General features: G+C 32.0%; 1 protein-coding gene across 1 annotated transcript in view; it reads left to right on the plus strand.

The window, feature by feature from the left end:
- The first annotated feature begins 1,173 nt into the window (after positions 1 to 1,173).
- The window catches only part of LOC125057703 (neuropeptide SIFamide receptor-like), a 103,844-nt gene continuing 77,771 nt past the window's right edge, over positions 1,174 to 27,246 (plus strand). Inside the window, exon 1 of the mRNA XM_047661529.1 lies at positions 1,174 to 1,939. Within this exon, the coding sequence (XP_047517485.1) occupies positions 1,420 to 1,939 (520 nt within the window). The 5' untranslated portion in view covers positions 1,174 to 1,419. The remainder of the gene's footprint in view (positions 1,940 to 27,246) is intronic.

Below are 27,246 nucleotides of genomic sequence, written 5' to 3' on the forward strand. Positions count from 1 at the left end.
AACTTTATGAAAACGTAAACATTTAAAACAGCTACTCATAAAAATAACAATAAAATACAGAAATATGTTTTATTCACACATGTTTAATAAAAAAGCCATACAAAATACGCAAGTTACTTAAGGTTTAGAAATGAGAAGCCTATAACACCAATAACTGAACAATGGTAACACATGAAACAGAAATAAGTTCATGTACTTACATAATAATTGAAGGGTAGCGTATTAATGAGAGTGTATTTATAAAAGCCCGCAATGTTTATGAAGAAAACTTATTAATTGGAAAGTTAATTATTTATTTTCATACTGAAAAATGACATTATAACAAGTTCATACATTTATAAGAACCACATACCGCATATGATTACATAATTACTTATAATATAAAATTCGCTTCGCAATATAACAAGTATAGCTTTTAATAAAATTGGTCAAAGGGTTTTTTTGTCAATAGTACTTACATTAATGAAAATTATTTTTTTAATCTGTCCCGATGCTAGCATTTTGTCGAGATCAACGGAGACATCAATTTGTGTTCATAATTTAAAAAAATAGACGTTAAATTGGGTATAACCGCTGTTAATAAATGCATGTAAAAATATTTTAAGCATTTTCAACTAAGCAACGAAACAATAAAGTACTAAAAATAATGTTTAATCAAATTTATAGTTCTCTGCGGTCACCACATTTAATATGTTGGAAATTCAGTGTGCTTTGATTTTGAAAGGAATTTCATTAAATCAGCTTCTACGTGGGCGGTGATTTCTCTTGTTATTTTTGGAAATAATTTCAATTATTCTTGCGAATTATGGACAGACTAGTTAAGTGTGAAACAATCATAAACGTTGTTAAGATGATGAAATACTCGAAGGATTTATGGCGCAGATTTTATGATGTTTTGTTTTATTGTACACAAGATTAAAGCTATACACAACTAAGTTATGGTGCCGATTACTATGTTTTGATTAAAACAACAATTCATCAAATATATTCTATTTTCGGGTTTTTAATATAACAATGTAAAATTGAAATAAAATTCAATCACTCATCTAAATGTATAAAATTCTAACAATTTCCAGGGATGCCTGCCTCTCGGCCTTCCCAATTCTTCTGCAAGTATCACATACACTGATGCTTACAATTATAACCCTTATTCTAAGCACGCTAAGATTTATTTTATAAGCACTAACTAAATATGTCTATAGGCCCCGAAATGCACATGCGTCGGAGGCTCGGGCCTATACCGTAGCGTGTCTGTATCAGACGGCGCGAGACCGCTACGAGGTACGAACGAGTGCTACGGACCCGATAAAGCGCTCTCTGTATCGGAACTTTTAATACTTTTTATACGTTATTATCTTAACTATGACCTTTAATTCACTAACTTTCTACTTAAATTTTGTGACTTAATAAGTGTGTAAAATGGCTCCGATGCGTGTACCGACGGACTTTTCGGAGTTTGTGGACTTTTATAACTTTTCAACGCAGCATCCAGAGCGGCATTTTCGCCATAAAAATCATTCGCGCGACCATTCCAGGAACCACGTCGTGGACGCTTTGTCGAACTCCATAATGGAGGTGATTAATACGAGGTTTGTTCCTGAGAATGCCATTTTGCCTGACATGGAGCCCCTATCGACTCATATGGATAGTCCATTCAGTCATGATAAAATGAATATAACAATGAACAGGTCGGATTTTGGTGTGGTTGACGACGAGTTTATCTATAGACATAATAGTGCAATGACAGCGGTCTACTGTGTGGCTTATTTGCTGGTTTTTCTTGTGGGACTTGTGGGCAATTTCTTCGTTATTGCCGTGGTGTACCGCTCGCCCCGTATGAGAACTGTGACCAATTTCTTCATCGTGAACTTAGCTGTGGCTGACATATTGGTGATCGTGTTCTGCCTCCCGGCGACGCTCATGTCTAACATCTTTGTCCGTGAGTTGTAGTTGTATTTACTTAAAATATAAAATCACAATGTTTTCGTTTTGTTAATTTTAAAATACATTCTTTATTTAAATTCGTAGACTGTCAATTTTAATTTAAACGCGGTTTTATTAAAACCTTGTTAAAGATGTAGAAAGTTTTCGTCCGTAATTGGTGTGAAAATTTTAAAAGAAAATGCTAAATTTCAAATACCTTTTTTAAGTTGTTTTAATAAAGTCCGTTGTCAAAACAGCGAATAAGCCGAACCTTTTTGGGTAGTTTTTATTGATCTTTTAAATAGGCAAAGATGGATGTAAGCCTTTTTTGTTTATCAACCCTATCTATTGTTTCGCTGGGAATCGAATTGAACTTACTATAATGGCGTATACGGCGTTCTAATCGCCTCTGTGCCTATGCAACTTGACCTAAGATCGATTCCCGGCGGAACAAAAACTATTTCGAGTTGGCCAGCGCAAAAGGCCTGTCAGCTATTTGAAAAATAACCATTTAAACAGAAGCAAAAATGTGTCTGCTTATGTTTCTCACACTATGTTTGGGTAACGAAAGAATATAAATTCTTAAATTAGTTGAAGATAAAAACATAAAAATACAATCTTAGTAGTTTCAATTGTATAGATAAACTTTTTCTAGGGAAAATAAATAGCACACAAGATGGGCAAAGCTGTCGTCGGAATCTTGATTATTTCTAAGTTGAGAAGCTTATATTTGTTGTTATTGCTTATTAAAACGTATCTTTAAACCAACTTTTATAATCAGTCAATCATTTTTATAACCCATGCTATTTCCGTATTTCCCATAACACAAAAGCTACTTGGATATTCAGGATTTGAGTCACGCTAGGTAACTCTGCTACTTCGAGAGCCGGGTCAGCAATACCCTCACGGGTGTATCCCGCCCGCATAAAGAGACTCCAGGGAACGCTTCCGCATTCTAGCGGCGCCTCCGAGGCTTAGTCTTCTGCATTCTCCTAAATGTTTGTATATGATTAATAAGTATCTCAACTAAACCATACGGGTATTTGACAATTGTAAATTTTTGTACTCTGTATATAGATTTGTAGGAAAAACTTATAAATTCGGTTTTACGAGTATAATATTTTTTTGGAATAGATATACGTAATTAAACGATTTCATTACCATTTTATATGTGTATATATAGAAAATAAGTATTTAAGGAAGTTTTTTTGCACTTTCTTGTTTAGATTCACGAGGTCTTCATTTCTACATTTATAGTTTATTTTAGTTACTAAAACAACTTTCTTAAAAAAGTGGCTATACTGTATGAAGCCATAACAAATAAACTTTAATTTAAAAATTGCGGCTGAATCATATTTTCATTTATTACTTAATTGCTTGTTACCGAATAATGCAATATTCGAAAAAAGCTCACGTTAATTCATTAAAACTCGTGTTGAAACATTTAAATTGACAGATGCGCAACTGGATTTAAATGTTTCTGGAATTAAAATAAACACATTTTTAGTTGTTTCGATTTCCGATTTAATGAAGTTTGGTTTGTATAAAGTTTTTGGTGTTTGGCTAAAGCGACTCGGTAATATTTGGATTTCGGTGTTTTAAAGGAAGCGATTCAATAAATTGTTTAGGGCCGCCAAGCTGACTGAGGCTATAAAGTATTTGAAACGTCGAGTCAGCTAAATAATTTGATAAATTCACATATAAATCTGTAAAAAAATTCAACCAAATTAAATATAAGAAAGCATTAATTTTTAATTATCTAGAAAATCAAATCGTCTTGATTTTATTGGATTGTTTTTTCAGGCCATCGCTTGTTATTGAGCATGTGACTTAAAAGTGACCCTTATAATGATAATTACTTTTTTAAACGAAAAGTACCAAGAAAAACCAAAATCATTTATTTATATAGGTAACACAATGTACACTTATGAACGACTAAAAATAAAATACATATTTATTATTAATAAATGCTTCTAATTTTACATTTACTGCCAGTTCTCAAATCAAGGGCGTAGACCGGAAGAGAGCTGGCAATAAACTCTCCTTCTCTCCTTCTCTTCTTATCTGTTTTATATTAATTAAAACACTTTTTAAGCCAAAATATTCGTATTGATACCTCTCTATATATCAAGTTGATACCATGTAATGAAAATAGATAATGCTTTAGTTAATAACGGTGCAATTTACTTTTCGTAATGAACGGGCGTAATTGAGAAGAATCTAGCACAGAGCGCTTTTACATACTTCATTAATAAAAAAAGCTTCATTAATACAAAATTCAAAAGAGGAAGAAATTGTCATCAATTTATTTACTTTCATTTTTATGTACACTATAAAATATTATATTTTATATATATATTTTACGCGATCAATTGGAGGTCCTTAAAAGTACTCAAGTTGTTAACTCAATTAGAGAAGTTGAAGGAATAACGAAAGCACAAAGGGAAACACCTGCTTCCATTATAGAACGAATGAAGCTCAATTTTAACGCACTCATTCACGGAGCGGGTCGACGTCCCTTTGAAATCATTACAAATGTAAGACTTGTAAAGCAAATTTTTATTAATGACAATAGTATTATAGATTATTTTTTACATCATACCGTACATGTTTGGATTTAAGATATGCCGGTTTGCCGACTGTTCCATGATAAGAGTATGTTAAATGCTTTGACGTTAAGGTTTAAACTCATGGCTTAGAGCTGTATTCATATCAATGTTTTTATATAAATAAAAATAGGCCCCTTCCCATCTACATGGAACCAACCACAGAGCTGGTGCGGCTTGTGATGCGGCTGAAAAAGCTAAAACCTGCAAATACAAGGGTCTAGGCTCCGAATATGATTTTCTCCCATTTGGTGTCGAGACCCTTGGTCCGTGGGGTCCTAACGCTATATGGCTTTTTGAAGAAATATCAAAAAGGTTAGTTGACATCAAAGGAGACCTAAGATCTGGCAGCTACCTCGGACAAAGATTTAGTCTAGCTATTCAAAGGGGATACGCTGCCAGTATCTTCGGAACATTGCCTAAAGGGACTTCTTTTAATAATATATTTTAGTTATTATATTTTAAGGTGAATTATTGTTTTTATTGTTCATTTTTTTTGTATGAATAAGCTAGGTTTAATTATGATTTACTGATATTTCGTTTGTAATTTTTTTAAGTTACTATATGAAAAATAACAATAGTATATTTGCATTAAAAAGTACTATTATTTATTTCACTTTGCATAACAATAAAAAAGTGTTTTTAGAACTCTCTGGGGTGAATTCTATTCTCATTTTCATAAAACCCCCTTCGTTAGCGAGTATGCTTCGAGTGCAGACTCCACCTATCCGTTTTCTTGATTTTATTTTTTGTTCATTTCATTCGTATAAAGTTGGTATAATCCATGCTCCGTAATTAAGTTAAATAAATGAATAGCTGTTCTGTCAACAGCCTTGAGCGTACTGTAGGCACATTAGGTGGATTGTCGTAATAAAAGTAAAGATAAAAGATACGGTGTCAGTGACCTTGGTTTGGACGTATTGGCTTTTGTTTCTATTAATAGATAAGCTTTTATTTCGGACAAGTATTTTGTTTGTATAAATCTGAGGCAGTTCTTTTAACGTGGGAATCATCCTCTTTAGCAGGGGAAGTTTCGTAAACAGTTTTATTGATACAATTAATGCTTTTTGCGAAGAATTCAATTAGTCAAAAATAAGATAAGATAAAGAATACTAATATATTTACAGAAGTGTTAAGACTCTCATCACTGAGGTCGTAGGTCGGCTGTGCACCGATGGACTTGTAGTCGGCGTGCGTCAGGCACAGGAGGGTGACCACCTACTTGTCTATTAGATTGAAACATGATCATGAAACAGATACCTACAGAAATCTGAGGCCCAGACCTAAAAAGTTTGTGGCACCACTGAATTTTGTTTATTACTAATACATATGAGATTATAAAAGAATTATAAATGTGTATTTATAAATTGTATAATCTAGTTATAGCAATTCAAAGACACATATTTTAAATTAACCTAAGCAATAAATCATTACTTAAAATAATTCTGTTGATATTATAAGATTAAATTAATTTGCCGTATGTAAGTTTGATGTAATGGAATCTCTGCGTCAATTTGCTCCTCTGGGAAGCTGCAAGGTAGCATAGTTGTCAAAGTGATCACAAACTGTGGTTGGAGATAACGTCGCCGATCAAATTGCTAACGTAACTTTATAATTATTATGGAATTAGGTTTGAAAATAATTAATTGGCACCTGCCTTTGTGACTACCAGTTATCACTTTTAGATACACTTTTGATAATATTTTTTCTTATTCATTTATCCTTGTCACTTTACAACTCCATAACTATTTGTAATAGTTAGATTATATTTTCGTAATAATAAATAATATTATTAATTTTAAAGAAACTCAATTTCTCTAAGGCTTTTTTTTATTTTCTCTTTTTTAATACGTATTTGGTATTAACCCAACGTAAACTTGAAATTATGTTGTTCTCCCTTTTATTGTTAACTTATGTGTCATAGACTTTAATTAAGATTGTTCCTTGATTTGATTATATAATGTAATATAAACATATGAAAATAAAATATATTGATATGTAATAAAACCACTACTTATACACAATACATTAAATTATTAAATAATTTACAATTTCCTTTACCTATACAGTAATAATAATTATAATTAAAAATTAATAAATAGATAATAAAAACAAATTTAAAAGGTTTGGTCCCTGTGGCATTTGTTCATTGTTCCTAAGTTTCTTACTTCATTATCCATATTCTTTTTATATTTTTTTAATAGAGCTGCTTGTTAGCAAGAAGGCTGCCTGTAACCCTTCAATATATCATAATAAATATAATATTTTTATGAACCTTGTTTGATTTAATAATACTGAATAACATCGCCATATTTTTAAGAATATGTCTAAATATTGACTGTCGTCTAAAAGCAATGCACCCATCTCATAAATATTAAACAAGCAAAATAATCAGACTCACGCCGTGGAGACAAATAACGGCGTTTATATTAGCTTAATCTTGTGGAATAACTGCACAACAGAAACATCGCATCTTTATCCTAATCTGGGGCTCTATATCTCTATTGTTATCGAGCTTTGGGGCCTCCAATGAAAAAGAAAATGATGCAAATAAAATTTATTATATGAATGCTGTGCATAAGTATTCCGATACTGAATACACAGTTAAACATACGTTTTGTAACGTTGAAAATAAATCTTGTAAATAAAAAAAATTGAAGCCTGTTTAGCCTTTTAAGTAATCAACAGATTATCTAATCAATAAAATGAATTTAGTGACAAACCATAAAAAAATTCAAATGTTAACAAAACTTTACTTAAATTTAAATAAGTGTAGTCTATTGTATTAAGAACGTGTGGTCAGCAGAAAAAGCAAATGATTTTTGTGATTTTGGGCTTCAAGAGCTTCATTCCGCCTCTGGCGAATTCGTCAGACGTTCACGCGCCTTTGAAATTCGACCGCTGTAATAGAATACTGTGCAAATCCCCGCCACTGTGAAATTTAAGTGTCTCCCACAAATTGGTTTGTTTGCACAAATAAGAAGAATGTACGTGACAGCATGAACTATACGGGCATAGAATCTTGATTTTAATAATTTAATCTTTTTCGAACGGCTGCAATCGATTACGATTTACGAAAATGCCTTCGACGAAAAAAGATTTGAGAAGTTTAGGATTAGTATTTCAATTAGAAAACTAAGCAATTGTTATAAAATAAAATGTTCTTACTGTCGAGCCCAATTTGGTTGAATATACTTTTTCAAGACATCCAAATAAAAACAAAATTGGTCACTTCCTTATCAAAGAAAACCAACGTAGACGTCAAACGTGTCAATGTCCGTAAGAGGTACCTACTTAATAATTATTCTACTTAAATAACAAGCGACTTCTACCGCATTAAACGAGTATTTATTAAATTTTTGTTTCTTGTAAATTACAATAAAGTTAAAATAAGTTATAAATATGAAAACAATATAATGTATTTTGTTTTTCGTTTATTAAATCTTTTAATTGTCTTAAGGGAGCGTTCAAGTATTACGTAACGAATTTTGGGAAGGGGGATCCTTTTGCAAAACGTTACGTTGCGGGGCGGGGATTGAATAACGCGTTATTGTTAATATTATTTTCGACTTTCCATTACTTTACACCAGATGATATTATCTTTTAGGTATAAAGAGTCACTGGGTGGTCACGAAACGGTTTACTAGTGGGTACAGAGAACCGTTACGGCGCGTTACATGGGGGGGGGTCAATAATCTCCAAAAATTGCGTGACGTAATACTTGAACGCTCCCTAATACACATTAAAAATTAATAATAATACATCATTAATTTTATATGTGTGGCCGCGTCGTTATTTCCTTAATGTATTGAACGGAAATATTCCTACGGCATATTTTTATACCGCGAGTCCTTAAAATCAAATAAAGGTTGTTATCCGCTGTCACGTATTTTGGCAGTTCGTTGACACGTAACGCGAGATATCCACTCAGTTGGAAAACAGCTGATGTGCTAATGGTGTTTTAGTTGCTACAGTATCATATGTTACAAATCAACTCGTTATATTATATTTCATACGCTTTATTGCATGTAGTACAATTGATAGGACAAATAAATTACATTTGCGGCCTGGTTAATGAATGTTAACTGTTAAATAATTATTGTTTATTTTTAATAAGCTTAATATATCAACTAAATGTACAGAAAACCCCAAAAAACCACTAAGGGCTACCCCACAGTAGAAATTTAAACGAAACGAAAACATAAAGCATAGAAACAGATTTACAGCAGCGAGAAAAAAAATAGATTTATTCCTAATACATCTATCTTAATTTATGGAGTCAAGCGATCACATCCCAGGTTGTCTAAAACATACCTTTGAATTGTTATTACTGGAGAACATACTTTGAATTGTTATTAAGGACTAACCTTGTATGCGTATGTGTGTTACCTGAATACTCCAAACGGCCTAAGATCGAAAATCTGTTTAAATTATCAGCATCAGCACTTAGCACGAACCGTACATATATTGTAGATTTTGTATGGCTCGAAGCATTGGGGTTTGGAAATAAAGGAAAATCGAATAATATTCGTGATTCATGTATTGTTTGTCGGGTTTGAAGTATTTAAAACTGTAATTATTGTTTTGACTTATTTAATACGTTCCGAAACAATGGTAAAGTGTGAGGTGGTTATGATTAATGTCGAGGAAATCTTAAAATTTTATAGTTGAAGCGGGCATTTTATAGTGATATTGGGTATTAAGCACAATTCGGCGAATTCAATCTATAAAGATATCTACAAGTATGAATCCTGTATCTTAGGTTTACTATGAAGTGTTCAGAGGAGTTGTTCAGATTAATACCTGCAGCTGAGTTTCATCATAGGACGTCGAGGCAGAATAGGAAATTCCACCCGTATGACCTCGACGTCCGTAGTTCCACAGTTTTTGTGGAACCAGCTGCCTACTGAAGTATTTCCGAATCAATTCGTAAAGAAAACAGCTTACCAATTCTTAAAAGGTCGGCAACGCACTCGTAATCCCTCTGGCATTGAGTGTCCATGTTATCACTTAACATCAAGTTACCCTCCTGCCGGTTTGCCCCCTGTTCTATAACAAAAAATGTTCCATATACAGTGTAAACTCTTCATAACGTCATTCGTTATAACGGTAAACTCTCTATAACGTAAAAAATGACTTAAATTTATTTGGTTTAATCCAATAACCCATACATTTATTCTTCCCTTCCTATAACGGAACCTCTCTATAATGAATAAAAATGCTTGGTCCCTTGAAATTCGTTATAAAGAGTTTACACTGTACTAATTAGTATCTCATGTCACAATACCGTTAGAAAAAACGTTTTGACAGCTCTTGAATCTAGATTTAAGTTATATCATGGGCCTTATGTATTGGATACTGACGGATAGATGACGTATATTGTTTGCATATGAAATTGTTATGTTGTTACTGGTATGGACTGGTATGAACTGGTATTCACAGTTTAACATCTGAAACTTTATAGACATAACAAAGCGGTTTTACATTTCTTTTCTTTCAATCTTAAAAATAATAATTGAAGTTTCGATCCTTCGCCGTTAAGAAAACTTTGGGTTGTCGATTAAATTTTTGATTGCGGTAGTTTAATCGTTTTCTTGTGATGACAAACTTTTACTGTTAATCTTTTGTTCTTTAGGTAAGAATAGTTTAGCTCTTATTTTGTATTTTCAAATCGTACTTTACTAGGGTTGCCAGGATAATTTCGACTTATCACAATGATTGGGGCTTTTTGAGTAGTCTTTTGAGAGCCCATAACCCAGTTTTAGTGCAGATATAGGGTTTCTAATATTTTATTATAACAGTCCAATCCAAGCTGATTAAGCCGGAGTCATAGAATGCTTTTCAGATGTGCCCAACTGCGGTGGAATGATGGTGGAGTAGGTGGACAATAATGATGTTTTATTCAATACAATAGGTATTTCATATAAATGATGATTTTGATAATATCTTACATAAATTGGCTTTATTTAAATATAAATAGGAAGCCCTTAATGAATAACCCTTTACAAATGAGTGATAAAAACTTCTAGTTGAACTGAGGTCGTCGTTTTAGGTGCATTATCAAAGCCTGTTTACTGTTTAGGCTTCCTCTTATCCTAACTTGCATTCATACATAATAGTTTTTTTTATTATTGGGAATTACATTATGCATCATGTTCGTACATAATTGATCTAAAATAATTTAACTCGGCCGATCGTGACATCTTTTTATTGACTCTCTGTTTTGTTTCACTCGGATTGTGGTGGATGCGTTTTTTTATTACCTTTTTGCCAATTATATGTTAGTAGTTGCGTCCTCAATCTTATAATTTTGCAGTGAATGTTTTGCGCGTTTTGTGACTAAGGCAAGGTTTGTTTATTTTGTTTCTAAACTAATATAATTTCTCCATATCCTTACAAATGACAATTGTGTGCCTTTCTTCTTGTTAAGGATATATAAAAACGAGGTATGTACTCAGGACATTTTATTTTAGTATCGTATTGTATCGACACACATCAATTATTAAAATCTTGTTAAATTAGAACATTATTTTTAATTATATTTTAAAATATGTTAATAAGTCTGAGTATAAAAAACAAACTGATGGCTTCTATCTCACCAGCTAAACTAGGTTAAAATTAGTAGTCAAAAAAAGATTTTTAATGAGCTGCAAGTGAATAGCAACTGAATACCTTAGTGTAGTAATTTTATTCATATAAATTAAACCGGATTTTTAACAATTTTTTTACGGTTTTATTGTAGATACATATTTCGTTGACGTAGACGTAGCAGTGTTGACCTTGTGACTTCAGCTTGCGACTCTCATACCTGTGGTCGTAGGTTCGATCCCCGGCTGTTCACCAATGGACTTTCTTTCTATGTCGACCCAAAAAGTCGACGGCGTGTGTCAGGCACTGAAGGCTGATCACCTACTTGCCTATTAGATTTAAAATGATCATGAAACAGATTCAGAAATCTGAGGCCAAGACCTAAAGAGGTTGTAGCGCCACCGATTTATTTATTTAATTAAATTAAGAAATGATAGGGTACATAACTCGGGAATCAATAATTTTTGTCTTCTTTCTTATTTCTGCACTTCTTATCTTCTTTCGTCCTATAGTTTTAAATTTAGTATGCTGCGTTGCATTCCTCGTTGATAAGTTGTTATTTGTTTGTTTGTTTTCGAATCATCAATAATAATTGACGAAATCTTAAAGAAAGATATATAATTTTTTATGAAAACTTATTTATATTACGTACCTATGTAGTTTTTGATTTTGTAGCTATATTTAAAGTCCCTTTAAATTTATTAAATACGATAATATCCGTAAATAATGTAATAATTGTAGGATCCATTAGAAAAACTGCTATAATCTAGCACAGCCCATAAATAACGTTTTAGTACATTATTGTTTCATACGAAACGTTCTAGTGTCCCAATAACAGTGCATTTACCTCACCACAGTTTTAGGTTATCGATGGGCACTTTGAGTATTTATTACGTGTTCTATATTCTTCGTTAAAAGATATATTTTGAGGTAATTTTAGCAATTTTTTAATACCCCCAAGTCTTTTGCTACTGTTTTGCCCGCTGATAAAGGTTTATTTTATTATAATGAACTTTTTGTTTCAATATGTCAAGTGAAGTATGGTCGCAGTTTGCAATTAATTCGATGAATATAAGATTAGGGCAGTTTTACAATTAATATACATATTAATTTAATCTTTATTTTGTTATGAATATCAACAACAGATATTTAATCGGGCTACGGAGAAAACAGACCTCGCCACTTATCTGACAATATTCTTAAAATATTTACAGTATTCTAAGCGCAGCTTCCAGCAGCTCTTAGTTCTCTCTCTCGTTCTTTCCTATTAATATGGTGTAGGTTTACGATGTATTCACAAGGTACTGTGTAACTATAAAATCATAATTCGATTAATATTTGATGCGACATCTTAACCTGATCATGATAATAGTGTAAAACTAAATTACTTATTTTTATGTAATACTTTTATAATATTTAGAAAATCTAACCTAGATGACGGCTTGATATGCAAAGTAACATATAAAGTTATCGCTCAGTTTCGCCAAAGGAATTTTTATTTTTCTAGAAATCTTTTCACATTTTGTGTGAGTGATGGATAAACAAAGGAGTTGCCTTAAAAACCTTTTTACATTGTAAGCGGCCAGAAAAAAGAAATATATCTCAAAGGATTGTATATTACAAAATTAGTATAACATTTGATTGTTGTTTCATATCTAAAAAGCATAGATTAAAAATGGCGTACAGCTATAAAACATGAATTAATATTTGTCAAACCGGTTTTGGTATAAATTAAAGAAAATTAACTTAGTTTTCTTAATTATACACGATAATATTATTTATACTAGGAAAAGCAAGTTAAAGGTACACTGCCACAGGGGCCAAACTATTTTAATTAATTTTAGTTTTCTATTAGTCCATTTTTTATTGAAGTTATACTTCTTTATATGGGCGCGTTATGAAAAATTTATGAGAGTGAAATTTTACGATGCGCGCGCACCGTGACACAAAATTAACAGAATGAAGTTGCCCACGGAAGATGCTACGGCATTGGACATAATAATAATAAATATTTATTTATTTAATTTTTCAAATGTAAACTGAACTTTATTGCATATAATGACTCCTTTTCCAGTCTTTGATTATTTAATTGTAATTAATTATTTGCATGCAATCAAAAACGATTTTTAATATGCCAAAGAAGTATAATTTAATAAAAAAGTCACAAGAGATAAGTAAAATAATAACAAGTATTTCCTCAGATAAAATTGGACGTAATTTGTCGATGTCCACAGAGCGAGGACTATGGCAGAAGTTGTATGATGGTACGATATTTCAAAAATCGGTTTTAATATATACAATTTTACATATAACATACACGATTAACCAGATTAAAACGGGTTTAAACATTACAGTTTTAATATGAAAACTATTCTGATGGTCCGCGTGTTTTTCCATGTATGATTTACTGAAATAAAAGTATTTTAAAAATTTCACCAACTTTTTTGAGGTAGTATTTATGGAGCTCTTGCTTGATTCAAATTATTTGTTATACTATTGGTCATGGTTACCTAAAATTAACGTAATGGTAGAAAGCAACCGTCATAGTAAAACCGTCCTTAGTAATTTTTCACTAGATTATCGAAATAAAATCTATATTTTGAGAGTTTCGCTTTCTTTACAATTAAGCATACCTTATTTTTCTCTGTTATAGCTTTGTCTATTGTGTCTCATTAATCAGTTGGCATCGCAAAGCCAGCAATCATTCTAGCCAGATACAATCCTAAAGCGAAACTACGAAAGCTACGAGCTACGAGAGATTACACCACTAGCAAATATGTACAATAATGCTACGCCGTAGACAATTCTTTAGTTTTAAGATATTCTGTATTATTGTGTTTAGAATGGCTACTTAAAGGTAAGCTTTGAGTATTAATAATGTAAAATAAAAGAGGAGAGATTCGTCATTTGTTTTCTCACAACGCAAGGTACGAGTGCAATAGTGAACGCAGGGAAAAATTTTCTTATTCTTTGTTGTTGTTCATACAGCTTCTAACATATTTAACCATGTTAGAAGCTCACTAGACATATCTGACAAATAAGTATTCAAGAATAAGCAGTTTCCTCTAAGTTGTTAGTGGAAAAAGTAGTCAAAGTAATGTGCCCTAAATACGTCAGTTACGAAACATTACGGGTATAAAGAGCATAGAAATGTGTATTTTTATATGATGTCTATTTTATTTGCTGTTCGTAACTAAGACGAGTTATCATTTGCGCATATTTTTCAATAAACGAGGTTATTTTAATGCTAATCTTAATATGTATAAATTACGTGTCACGTTGTTTGTCCGCTATGGACTCCTAAACTACCGAACCGATATCAATCAAATTTGCACACCGTGTGCAGTTTGATCTAACTTAAAAGATAGGATAGGATAGCTTACATCTCAATTTATACCCGCAATATTATTTTCTTGCAAAATATTTGTTTATTATTTGATAGCCACAATTCTAACAGATGGCACTGTGTTGAAAGTACCAACTTTTCAAATAAGCTACAATTTAATGGCATTAACACCAAAAAAGCATGGTGTTCCCCTGAATGGTGTTCTCCTACCGTTTCCCTTAAATAGGTTAGTACTATGTAATATAACTAAAACCTTAGCCACAGCAACGCTTGGCCGGTCTGCTAGTTTAATATATATTTGATTAAAATATCAAACAAAAATATTAAATTTTAATATTATACGTTTTGTATGATATGTTTATGTTAAACGGTGAGTAGATTATATATAAAACGTACTATGGCGGTGCCTTTTTATATCACAAATGCTTGCCGACGCTACACTCATATATAAAGAAAAGAAAATGCGACAGGCACTTAAAGAAAAACATAACAGTAAACAAAAATAGTAAAATTATAAAAACAAAAGTAAATGTATGTTCAAAGTGTGAGGGGAGAACCGTGATTCAATCTCTTAAAGCACGTTTAGGTAGTCCTAGTATTGTAATTTAATCGTGATAGTTAAACAACTTTAGTATGACAATAGTACTTCAATTCAATGGTATCAAAATGTGTCGTCATAATTAAATAATATCTATGAACATTAAACAATAGAGCGTATGGCCACATTTTATTTCACGCAGTTTGGATTCTGAAATTTATAACTAGCTAAAAAAATATGACCCTTCAAAACCACTTCCCGCTGAGAACATAACTCTTAAATAAAAACAACCAACCGCAAAATTGCATGAAGCAATACAGTCACATTCACTCGCTCATATATTGCACTTTTTCACTCGAGTGTACGTCGGTTCGATGACCGCCGCTCGATACTCAACCACTGGTTAATGCAGAAACAAAACATGAAGATATATCATAAAGGCATACGGTCAAACCAAAATGATATAAACGATTTCCCGTAAACAGGCCCATAAATAACATCTTTATTTGATTGTTATTTCCGGCAATTTTGATAGCAGTGACGTTTATAATAAAACAAGATTTGAAGGCAGTACGTGAATGAATATTCTGGTTACGCGTACATTAAAATATATGTATTAACCATAGTAAGAACAAGTGAATTCTAAACAAATGAAAAACGGATAATGTTGGCTTGGACGTTTTCACACGAGCGCAGTTTTGAACACGCCTGTAAATTAATTTTGAATATCACCATCATATATCAATAATTGTTCACCAATTTTTACTTAGCGAAAATAGACATATTAATATGGCTACAAACTCAAACTTAAAATAAGTTTATTGATATAGGTGACCAAGTACACTTATGGACGTCAACAGAAAAGATGTTAAATTGATTCTAAATTTACATTTACTACCAGTTCGCAAGTGAAGGGCGTAGAGCGGGCAAGTAAAACTGGCACGAAACTCTCCACCACTCTTTTTAATCACCAAGTATTGTCATACAAATTGTTTGAACTGGAGCAAATCAATCCCAAGGATTAGGATCATTTAAGTATTCCTCAAATTTATAAAAAGCTTAATTGATTAATTTACGTTTCACGAGAGTTTTGAATTTATTCAGTGATAATTCTCTAATATCGCTTGGGAGTTGTAAAAACAAATACAATTTCCATATAAGGAGTGGTTTATCTTTTGGAGCCTGGTCGATCGTGTTCTGTTTCAAGTATTATACTGGTGAAAGTCACCAAAATAGTTTATATTTTTTTGTACATACAACAAGGTTTCCTCATACAGTATCACAATATTTTGAAATGTATTTAATATATACATACCTAATAAAATGGCTGGCCCTACAATAATTCGATTTATGGTGTATAAATATTACCAAGATCCCAATTCTAAACAAAATATGATGGTAATCAATATAACTAATAAAGTAACAATTTAAAGTAAATAGCGGATTTTGATAGCACTTGTGTGATATAGTTAGAAGTGATTTAAAATTGGACACTTGCAATTTCATCGTCGATAAATTTTAAAGTATATTTTCTTACGAGACTAAAAGGTGTTAAAACGAACGATTTTATTTTTACTTAATTAACTTTACTCTTACTTCGAATGTAAGAATGGTAATATGATTTTTTATAACTAATTTCTTGGTCAATAAATTTGATTAAATAATACTTATTTTAAATTGATAGCTTCATGCATTGATTATTTGGAATATCAGTGTTACAAATACTCCTTCATCTGACAAAATCCTTAGACAAGACTTTATTATAATAATTACTAGCTGATGCGGCAAACGTCGTTTTGCCATGTATATCATTTATAATATAAAATAGGCGTTCATCGTAGAGGGGTGAAAATTAGGGGTTGTATGTATTTTTTAATGCTGTATCATAAAAAATAAAGAAAAATATCTAAAAATTAAAGAAAAATAATTTGGGGTGGACTGGACTACCCATAACATTTAGGGGGATGAATAGATGTTGTTCGATTCTCAGACATACCCAATAAGCACACAAATTTTCATAAGAATCGGTCTAGCCGTTTCGGAGGAGTTTAACCACAAACACCGCGACACGAGAATTTAATATATAAGACTATTTACAGAAGTGGTTTACTCACTCCGACTCCATGGTATACCGACTCAATATACCATGGAAAATAACATACTATTCTCCAAACTGACAAAGGCTATGTTAATCTAAAATTATAAAAATCATAATATTATAATAGAGTTGGTTATTCGTTACCAATATCCAATTTTCTAAAAAGAAAAGCCTTTGAGTTGCTCTAGTAACCCTTTTTAAAACCACTTAAACTCTTCAAGAGGTTTGCCAAGTTAGAAGCATCTTCTCAAAAGAACATGCATGAAGAAACACAATTATAGTGTTAGTATAATAAGCCTCGTAGACTTAATATATGACCTATTAACCAGAAGTCCTGGGTTTGGACCCTGGCAAAAAAAGGTTCAGATCAAACTGCTCTCATTACATACTTGAGAGTCAATGGAGCTAAATAAATGTGACAAATTAAGAAATATCCCATACCCGAATAGGCTTTCAAACAAAAAAAATATTATTTCGATACCCAGGCAATATCAAAGTATCAAAAGTACATCGGCTCGTGGCTTGTGATGTAAGCCAGATGTCGAATGTTATGATTTTGTAATTAACTAATTAATTATTCATTCATTACGTTAAGTAGCGTTTCTACGCTGCGAAACTTAAAGTTTATAAGAGAATATTCCTAATGAATACGTAAATACAACATAACTTTTAAGTTATCAGCTATAAGCTGTCAGGTTAGAAAAATTCAGTAACTCTATTGAGACGAAATGTTTAGGTGAAATGAGCATTTAGTTATACATATTTGTAAATGTACTAATAGCCTTAAATAGTTAGTAGGTAGTGATACGATAAATATACTGACGTAACATTCAAGAGTTTATTAAAGAAGTGCAGTTACTTTTAAAAAAAGAGTCTAAAAGGAAAATATAAATAGGCTAATTTTACGAATTTATAAAACAATTTTTTCTAATTAAGAAAGCCTAAAGTTTGTGATTACATTGGCAACAACCTTTTCACTAAAACATAACAGTAAGTTTCGTCATTTTTTTCAGTTGTAAATATGAGAAAATATTCAAGTCTTGTAAATAATTAGTTAATTAATGTGGTGTATTACAAAAAACTTAAATACTATTTAATGGGTCTCTTATAGTTGAACAGAAGAATTTGTTTATAGTATATAGTTGGGAAATGTTTCTGTTTTCATTTACATTACAGAAATAAGTATTTGTATCCAATACTTTTTGGGTTTTAGAATTATTGCTTCACCATTAACATATTTAAATGTAATATAAGTAAGTCTATTTTTTGGTTTTGCTTCACTGATGGAGCGTTAGACATGTGCTAGAATAAATAATTTAGTTACGACAAGTGGAGATACGGAGGTTGCTTATTGAATTTATGGTTTTCTTACAAAATGGATAAAGTTAAATCTTAGGTCACTTACTCCCACAATTTTTTCACATACAAAGTATGACATACTGTGTACTGGCGGCACACATGCAATACCTACATTATACTACTTTCATTCATATTACATTTCATTCATATACAGAATAAATTTACACGATACCTATATAGCAGACTGTATGGCGTCTATCCCTACAATCCTTTAATGTACCCGACATTTGTCTTAGGGATGGGTACTATAAATTGGAAACCAGACGGGACTTACAGTTGGCCTACTACGTACTGAAAGTCTTGAGGGGTGTAGTGTGCAACCCAAGTGTACTCCAAGAACTGGGTCTCTTAGTACCTATGGGATATGAGCGACTGCCTAGGTTATTTGCGATACCAAGGGCAAGAACCAGTCTGTTGCACAGATCCCCGTTATCAAAGACGTTGCGCCTACTGAATGCTGTCTCCGACACTATCGACATTTATATGTTCGCAGAGTGAATTCACAGTAGCGATGTTGTGTATATTATGTGTTTAATATTATATATGTACCTACTTTATTATATTTTATTTAATGTTTCACGACATTATCGTATTAGCATAGTCTGTAAGGATAATGTATGTATTTCTGTAATAATAAATAAATAAATATTTGTTGCTGGATATAATTGTTCTCTATCGATTTTTGTAAGTCCAAGGAATTTTTTTGTTTATCAGTCATTACTTCATAATAAAGAGATAATTTCATGTGCCATGAGTTATTAAAATTCTCTAGTATTTGCTTCCACAACATTGACTCCAATTCGATGGAAAGCAAAACACAGATGGGGCTAAAACCAATCACTTAAGTGCTCACCCCAGGTTTAGGTATGGTCTACATCAAAGGACTGCTAAGTACTACTTCAATTAACGTGAATTTACCTGTATTTGCGTAAATTGGATATGCAGAACCAAGCAAGTTCAAGATAATTAAGTTTCTCAAGTGGATTCTCATAATTGACAGATTTAAATTCAAAGAAAAGGCAGCCTGTCCTTGCAACAATTGAGCCGAAGGGTCGGTACATCGTGACTGACTGTCCAATATAAAGATACGACATCGAATTTTAGATACAAATTGTAGGGATACAATACAGAAAAATAACATGTGTGTGTACTTATGGTAAATATGTGAGGAACATGTATACTAACTTTTTTAGTATAGTAGTTTATTCTAAGAGTAGGTACATTGTCTTCACATATAATTATGTAACAAATGTAACAAAATATTGTAAACCTATTTTAAAAGAGTAAATGTGGAGTTAGTTTCTTGCCCATTCTTCTCCACACGAAACTACCTTTTGGAAGGGGCAACTAGAATCATCTTTGTATTTTTTTTTGACTTTCAAAGGTGCCATTTTAGGTGGTCTAATTGAAATAAATGATTTGACTTTGACTTTATGTACACGCGTTAGAAGTTATACTTCTTTGGCGTAACAAGATAAAAATATTTTAAAAAATTTATCTTTCGCCTTATTCTACGTTTGTAGAAAAAAAACAATAGAAAAAAGGTATAAATTAATACATTGTAAGTTTTATTATAACGCATTATCTAGTTAAGGAAAGTTTATTTAAATATCACAAAAAAATAATTCCGAAATATTTAAAGAAATGGACATTTTTGAAGTTTTAATTTTTACATATTGACTATGCCAACTTCAGGGTGTCGGTGTCGGTCGGTTTGTGACGGTTTGCACTCGCCTCGTAAAAATTTACTCTCATTATTTTTCCTATATTATATTATAAAAGTCAATTTGTTAAGTAATAAGAAATACTTTTTATTTTATTTTGTTGATTTGGTTAGGCATTTCTTGAACTTTATTCAGTTTTTTTTTCCCACTAGGGTTGCCTGGAAGAGATCGCTTGTTAGCGATAAGGCCGCCCGTTGCATCCTTAATAATTTATGTTACATGTTTTTAATGGAATACTGGGGTAAATCATTTTGCCGCAAATCCAGGTTCAAGTAATGGAATAAAACTACGAGTCTTACCCTTACTGTCTCAACATGTTACTTGGCCAGTTCTGACTTCACACATATATAGTTTTAGTAAAATTAAAATCATGAAACCGATATCAAAGTCACCTGTATGAATGTGAAATTAGTCTAAAGTTGACTTAGCGGTTGTATTAAATTTCGGCGATAGCAATTTGTTTTAAAATACCTAAAAAACTATCAAACAATGCATCTGCTGCCTTGCGATTCTGTAACTCACTTTTCGAACTCTCACAGCGGTTTTCGCAGCGGCGGTCGCGCTCAAATCAGTTGTGAAGCAGAGTTCGTATAAGAGTTACAGAATCGCAAGGCTGCTAACCAATTTGGGAATCCTTTAAAAAAACTAAAAAGCTAGCACACTAAGTCGTTTTTATGTCAATTAATGCAAAAAATTAGTACGAAACGATAAGCATGTTGCTATGCTCTTCTATGTATACACAAAGAATTGTGGAGAGCAGTCGGAGAACGTGCTTCATCGCCAATCTGACACCACTCGACTTCAGGTCACGCGGTACAGTAGACTCTGGCTGCTCCAATTTTTGAATTATTTCAATTCCAACCTCTTAAGACTTTAAACTGGTATCTTCCGTTTCTATCTTTGTATTAGTCAAAAGCAATTTTAATATAGAGAAGAGGCGCGTGACTGCAACTCCGCGATCGAACTCTGTCTCTCTCTAGAGTATATTTTCTATATTGATTTTTATACTATACAAATATTATAAGATTTAAATCAAGAATTATTAGTTTTGTATACGCGAGTACTACACATTTAAATATTTATAAACGCGTTTTTGTTACATTGTTATATCTGCTTTGTAATGGAAAAATCTAGAATATTGCAAATACTTTGTGGTCACGTTAATATAGCAACACTAGCTGCCCCCGCGAACTTCTTCGAACCTAAAACCTTTTTAGTACATACTAACATGGAACATTTTGCTATGCTACCCCACAGACTGTTCGGTTTTCTGGGATGAAAACTTTTTAGGTTTTTCTGTGATTTTTCTCTCTATATATATAAAACCTCAGAGTTCAAGTTCTTAACTAACAAACAAAAAATATGGGTCGATCGTAGAGGGTAGATGAAAATTAAGGGTTGTATGTAATTTTGTATATTGCATCAAAAAAAAAAAATTAAAAAACATTTTTGGGGTGGACAGTGGACACCCCATATCACTTATGGGTTTGAAAGATAGATAGTAGCCGATTCTCAGACTTCCTGAATATGCATAAACAATTCCATAAGAATCGGTCGAGCCGTTTCGGAGAACTATGGGAACGAACATTGTGACACGAGAATTTTATATATATAGAGATAAGACTTATTAAACGTCTGTACATAATATAATACATTCCCGTTTATACAAGACTAATATTATTTAAACGTTAATTTATAGTTATAATTTTTGAAGACACTTCTGAAACTTACTGTATAATAGTGCGTAATGTAATAACTAATACGATAGACACATAGCTCAAAGACAAAGGAAGACAATATATTTTTTAAGCTTAAGGAACACTAGTGGAAATTGTCGTGTCTTATTGAATGGTTCACGTCTAGCAGCTTTATTTACGGCAGCTGAGTTTATTGTGTCCAGACCGATTCTTATTAGTGCTTAAACCGTCAATACACAATTTGTTTTCAACGTTCTTCCGTTTTAATTACAAGTTCAATAAGGTTTTTTTTAAGACTTTAGTTAATCAAAATGCTATAGAATAATATGAGGTGTTATTATCACTAGAGATTAAATGTAATAAATCGTATATTAAATGTTTAATATATTATACACGCATATCTAATATATATTAATATGCTTATTATATAATTAAATACATTTATTAGTCATCATAACAAATATACAGTATTTACAATTTCCTTAGTCTACATTTGTTATTATATAATAACAATAATAATAATTAATATTATAATTATTATTTTTTTATCTACATAGTACCTATTATTATATTGGAAACCAGTCAGAAATATAGTTAACGGTAATTCTGAACAACACAATCGATTTTTTTTCGCATCTGGCAACTCTGCTAGTAGGTTGTAAGAAAACAACCTCTACATTTAATTTTAAAAAATAATAATTTTAAGGGTTTAAACTTAGTTAAATTAGGGTAATATAGTTAAAAATAAGATTTGTGTATAATATAAAGTGATTATACAGTGTTTTTTTGTCGCGAGATATTGGCAAAACAGGGATCTAAAACCGGCTGTCAACTCAACGCCTTAACGGTAACGTAGTTTAAAATATCGTCAAACCTGGGGAGTATTTTGTTCTATTTAAGTTATATTTACTGACTACATAAGATCATAAAATACTGCTCAGTTTTTGGAGCTACGTCCATCACACATTGGCACGGTTTATGTCTCATTTTGCTTGACAACTAGTGGAAGCAAAATCGACGACGAAAACATTCGCCCAGACAATTAATACCACATAATTTACTTGACAAAATAAGCCCATTTTGTGTGTATTTAGGTTTCATTATATATTTATAGGTAATAAATAGTACAACTACCACCACTCACACATAACAGTTATATATACATACCTTTTTCGCTTGTTCATTGCATACAGTCCCTATTATACAATATGATGACTCGCAGAGGCTTGGCTTTGCAAGAAGAGTCTAAACTTAAATTAGCACTGACTGAATTGCAGTCTTGCAGGGATTTATGTACCCAGTTAACAAGTGAAAGAGAAGAAAATGAAAAAGAACTCTTAAGTGTGCTGGAAGGCAACAGGAAGCTCAAAAATGAAATGTCCTTGCTATTTCAAGAAAATAATTCACTCAAAGATCAGTGTGTTATGCTTCAGCAGGAATTAAATAAACTTGATAGTTATGGTAATGAGTATGAAGTTGCTTTGCTGCGCATAAGAAGTCTTGAAAAACAGCTATTGGAGGCTCAACAATATATTAATAACCTGGAGGCAGTATCACAAAGTGTAAAAGATACACACACAAACATTTTATATAATACATTAATTCATGATTCAGGTTCTACACCAACTCATAATGTAAAAAGTTTAGGTAAAAACAAAATAAGAAAATATATTAAAATTAATAAATACATTAAAAAGACACAGAAGCTAGTAAAACAATATAGAAATGTAAACAGTGTGGATTTAAAAGTTCAAAACACACAACTTCAAAATGAACTTGACTTGCATTTAATTGAAACTGAAAATGCTAAATTAAAATATGAATCTGACACATTAGATTTAAAAACAGAAATTTTAAAATTACAAGAACTTACAAACAGTCTCACTTCTAAATTTGAAGAATCACAATGTATGGTAGAAAAATATTCTTCTGCAATGGAAGATCTGCTTCAAATTTCTAATTACACCGCAGAATGTTATGAGCAATTACAGAATAAAACTTATGGTTGCAATTATAAAAGCCTCCAATTACCACAGACATCACAACACACTCACAGCCTCACCTACACCACAACAAACACTCAGTTAAAGGAAAAAATTAAGGCAAAAGAAAGGAATTTAATGTATTCCGATGAAATGGGTAAGGACATGGGTACTATTGTACAATTAAATGACGGCCAAACATTTATAAACAGCTGCTATCCCAATGCCACATTTAAAAACATTGTGAAAAATCATATAATCAAAAACAATGATAAATGTAATAATTTAATAATTTTTATAGGGAACAGGGGAAATGTAAATAAACATGATCTTTTAGTATTATATGAAAAACTTTCTTGTTTAGACTCTAAGAGGATTGTTATGTTTACATTTCCCTATAGCCAAAGCTTTCCTAAGGAAGAAAATGACACAAGATATATTCTTAATCAAACATTGCATACATTGGCAATGTATAATGATAAATTTTGTGTCATAGATACCAATAGGTATACAAAAAAGTTTTTTATTACAAAGGGTAGATATTATTACCTACCTGCTTTCTTAAAAAGACAGATAGCTGTTTCGCTATCATATTTTATAGAGATGACAGCCAAGAATTTGGCTAGACCCCTTGCTTCTATTGAGCAAGCATTAGATTATAAGACCTTGGAAGAAATTCCAAATAATATTTATTTAAATTAGATAATAGGACAACAGAGCACCACTCTTGCAATAATAAGGTAAGTATATTATGTGATAAAATTCATTCCCAAAAAATTATTGTGGTTCATCAAAATATACAGGGGATGAAAAATAAAGAATTAGAAATTGAACTATTCTTGAATAGTCAAAATATAGACTTTTTGTGCATAACAGAGCACTGGCTAAAAAAATATGAAGTTTTGTTTAATTTTTGTAACCACAGGGTTGGTAGTGTGTTTTGCAGAGAAAGTGCAATTCATGGTGGCTCATTAATCCTAATAAGTAAAAAACTTAAATGCAAAGAAAGAAAGGATATTATCAGCCTCTCTGTAGAACTAACTATTGAAATCTCCTGTGTGGAACTGGAGCAATTCATTGTTGTATGTCTATATTGTCCTCCATCAGCTGTCTATAATAATGTTGAAAATGTATTAGAGGAGATATTGTGTAAATTAGTAAAGTGTAATAAAGGGCTAATTGTGTGTGGGGACTTTAATGTCAATTTACTTTGTCATTCTAATTCAAGTGTACGCATACTTAGTCTTTTTCGTTCATACAATTTAATAAATCAATTTCATTCACCCACAAGAATAACAGCTAGCACCGCAACTTGTATAGATAACATATATAGTGACATAGCCCCTTTGAATGTTTGTATTTTCAATAGATTTAAATCTGATCACACTGGTCAATGGTTTGAATTCCAATTAAGGAAACAAAAAACATGTAAAAAGAAGAAAATTGTGATAACTCCTATTACAAATGACCGTTTGGACAGATTTAGAGAAGCATTGGTCTATAGAATGCCATTTCTGTGTGGCAACTCATCCCCTAATAATTTATACAATACTTTTTTTGGATCATTTATTGATGAATTCAAGAAAGTATTTACTCAAAAGACTTTATTGGTCTCTGAGAAAACAAGTTTCTGTGACTGGGCAAATGAGGAGTTACACAGGAAAAGGTTAAAATTATATGAAATCTATGACGAAATGCAATATAACACTAGTGTGGAATTTAGGGAATATGTTAGGTTGTATTCAAATAATTTCAAAAAAGATTGCAAAACTGCAAAGTCTCAATATTTAAGTTCAAAAATAAAAAATAGCATGGATAAAGTAAAAGCTACCTGGAAAATAATAAATGAAGAATCAGGTAAAACGTCTGACAAACGAACTGATTATATGTTAAAAGTTAAAGGGAAGTTAATAAAATCTGACCCAGAGGTAGCTTCTTCTTTTGAAGAGTTCTTTACAAATGTACCACTAAATACGACCAAGTCCCTAGATTCTTCACCTGCTGCTGCGATCTCATTGCTAGAAAAATGTGTACCTGAATGTAATATTAAATTTCAGTTTAAACATATAACTTGTAATGATATCGTTAAAACTTTTAAGCTTATTAATTTAAAAAAAAGTAAAGATATATGGGGTATGTCAACAGTCATTTTAAATTCCGTTATTAATGTAATAAGCTCTGAATTGTCTATAATTTTTAACAGCTGTATCGATTGTGGAGTCTTTCCGGACGAAATGAAATTAAGTAAGATTACACCGTTGTTCAAGGCAGGTAGTGAGTCTGATCCGTCAAACTTCAGACCTGTTTCCGTGCTCCCTGCGTTGAGCAAAGTTTTTGAAAAGATAATGCTAGACCAGCTTTCTTTACATTTTAATAAAAATAAACTCTTACATAATAAACAGTATGGTTTCACTAAGGGTCGCTCCACAATCGATGCCGGTGTGAAGTTGATTTCGGACATATTTAACGCCTGGGAAGAATCATATGATGGAGTCGGCGTCTTTTGTGACCTGTCAAAGGCCTTTGACTGTGTTCATCCTGATATACTCGTTGGAAAGCTTCAACACTATGGCGTTGATGGCAAAGCTTCCAGCCTGATGAATTCATATTTAAAGGGAAGGATCCAAAGAGTTCATGTCAATGGAGTCACCTCTCCGGGTTCGCAGGTATCAATGGGCGTCCCCCAAGGATCGATTCTCGGGCCTTTCTTATTTCTGATTTACATAAATGACCTCCCATTCTTTGTCAACGAAGTTCATGAGATGGTATTGTTTGCTGATGACACTTCACTTCTATTTAAAGTGAATAGGAATAACGTATTATTGGACGATGTAAACAATTCTATCTCTCGTATAGTTAACTGGTTTAATGTAAATAACTTATTGCTTAATGAGAATAAAACAAAATGTATTAGATTTACAACTACTAGCGTAAAGCGAGATATTGGTAACCTGAAAATTAAGGACAGTGAACTAAACTTTGTTGACAAAACTGTTTTTCTAGGCATAACAATAGATAGTAAACTCCAATGGGGCCCACACATAGAGACTCTTTCGAATAGGCTGAGCTCTGCAGCATATGCAGTAAAGAAAATCCGACAGTTTACTGATGAGGACACGGCTAAAATTGTGTATCATAGCTACTTTCATAGCGTTATGTCGTACGGCATTTTATTGTGGGGTGCTGCTGCAGAGGTTCAATCCATATTTGTGCTGCAGAAGCGGGCTGTTCGGGGTATTTGTTGTGTTTCTCCGAGGGAGTCGGTACGGAATAAGTTTAAGGAATTAAATATTATGACACTATCTGGTCAATATATTCTTGAAGCCTTGTTGTATGTCCAAAAAAATATAAACGATTTTAAAACAAATGGTGACTTTCACCAGTA

Source organism: Pieris napi, chromosome 17 (assembly GCF_905475465.1).
Source record: "Pieris napi chromosome 17, ilPieNapi1.2, whole genome shotgun sequence".
Lineage (NCBI taxonomy): Eukaryota > Metazoa > Arthropoda > Insecta > Lepidoptera > Pieridae > Pieris > Pieris napi.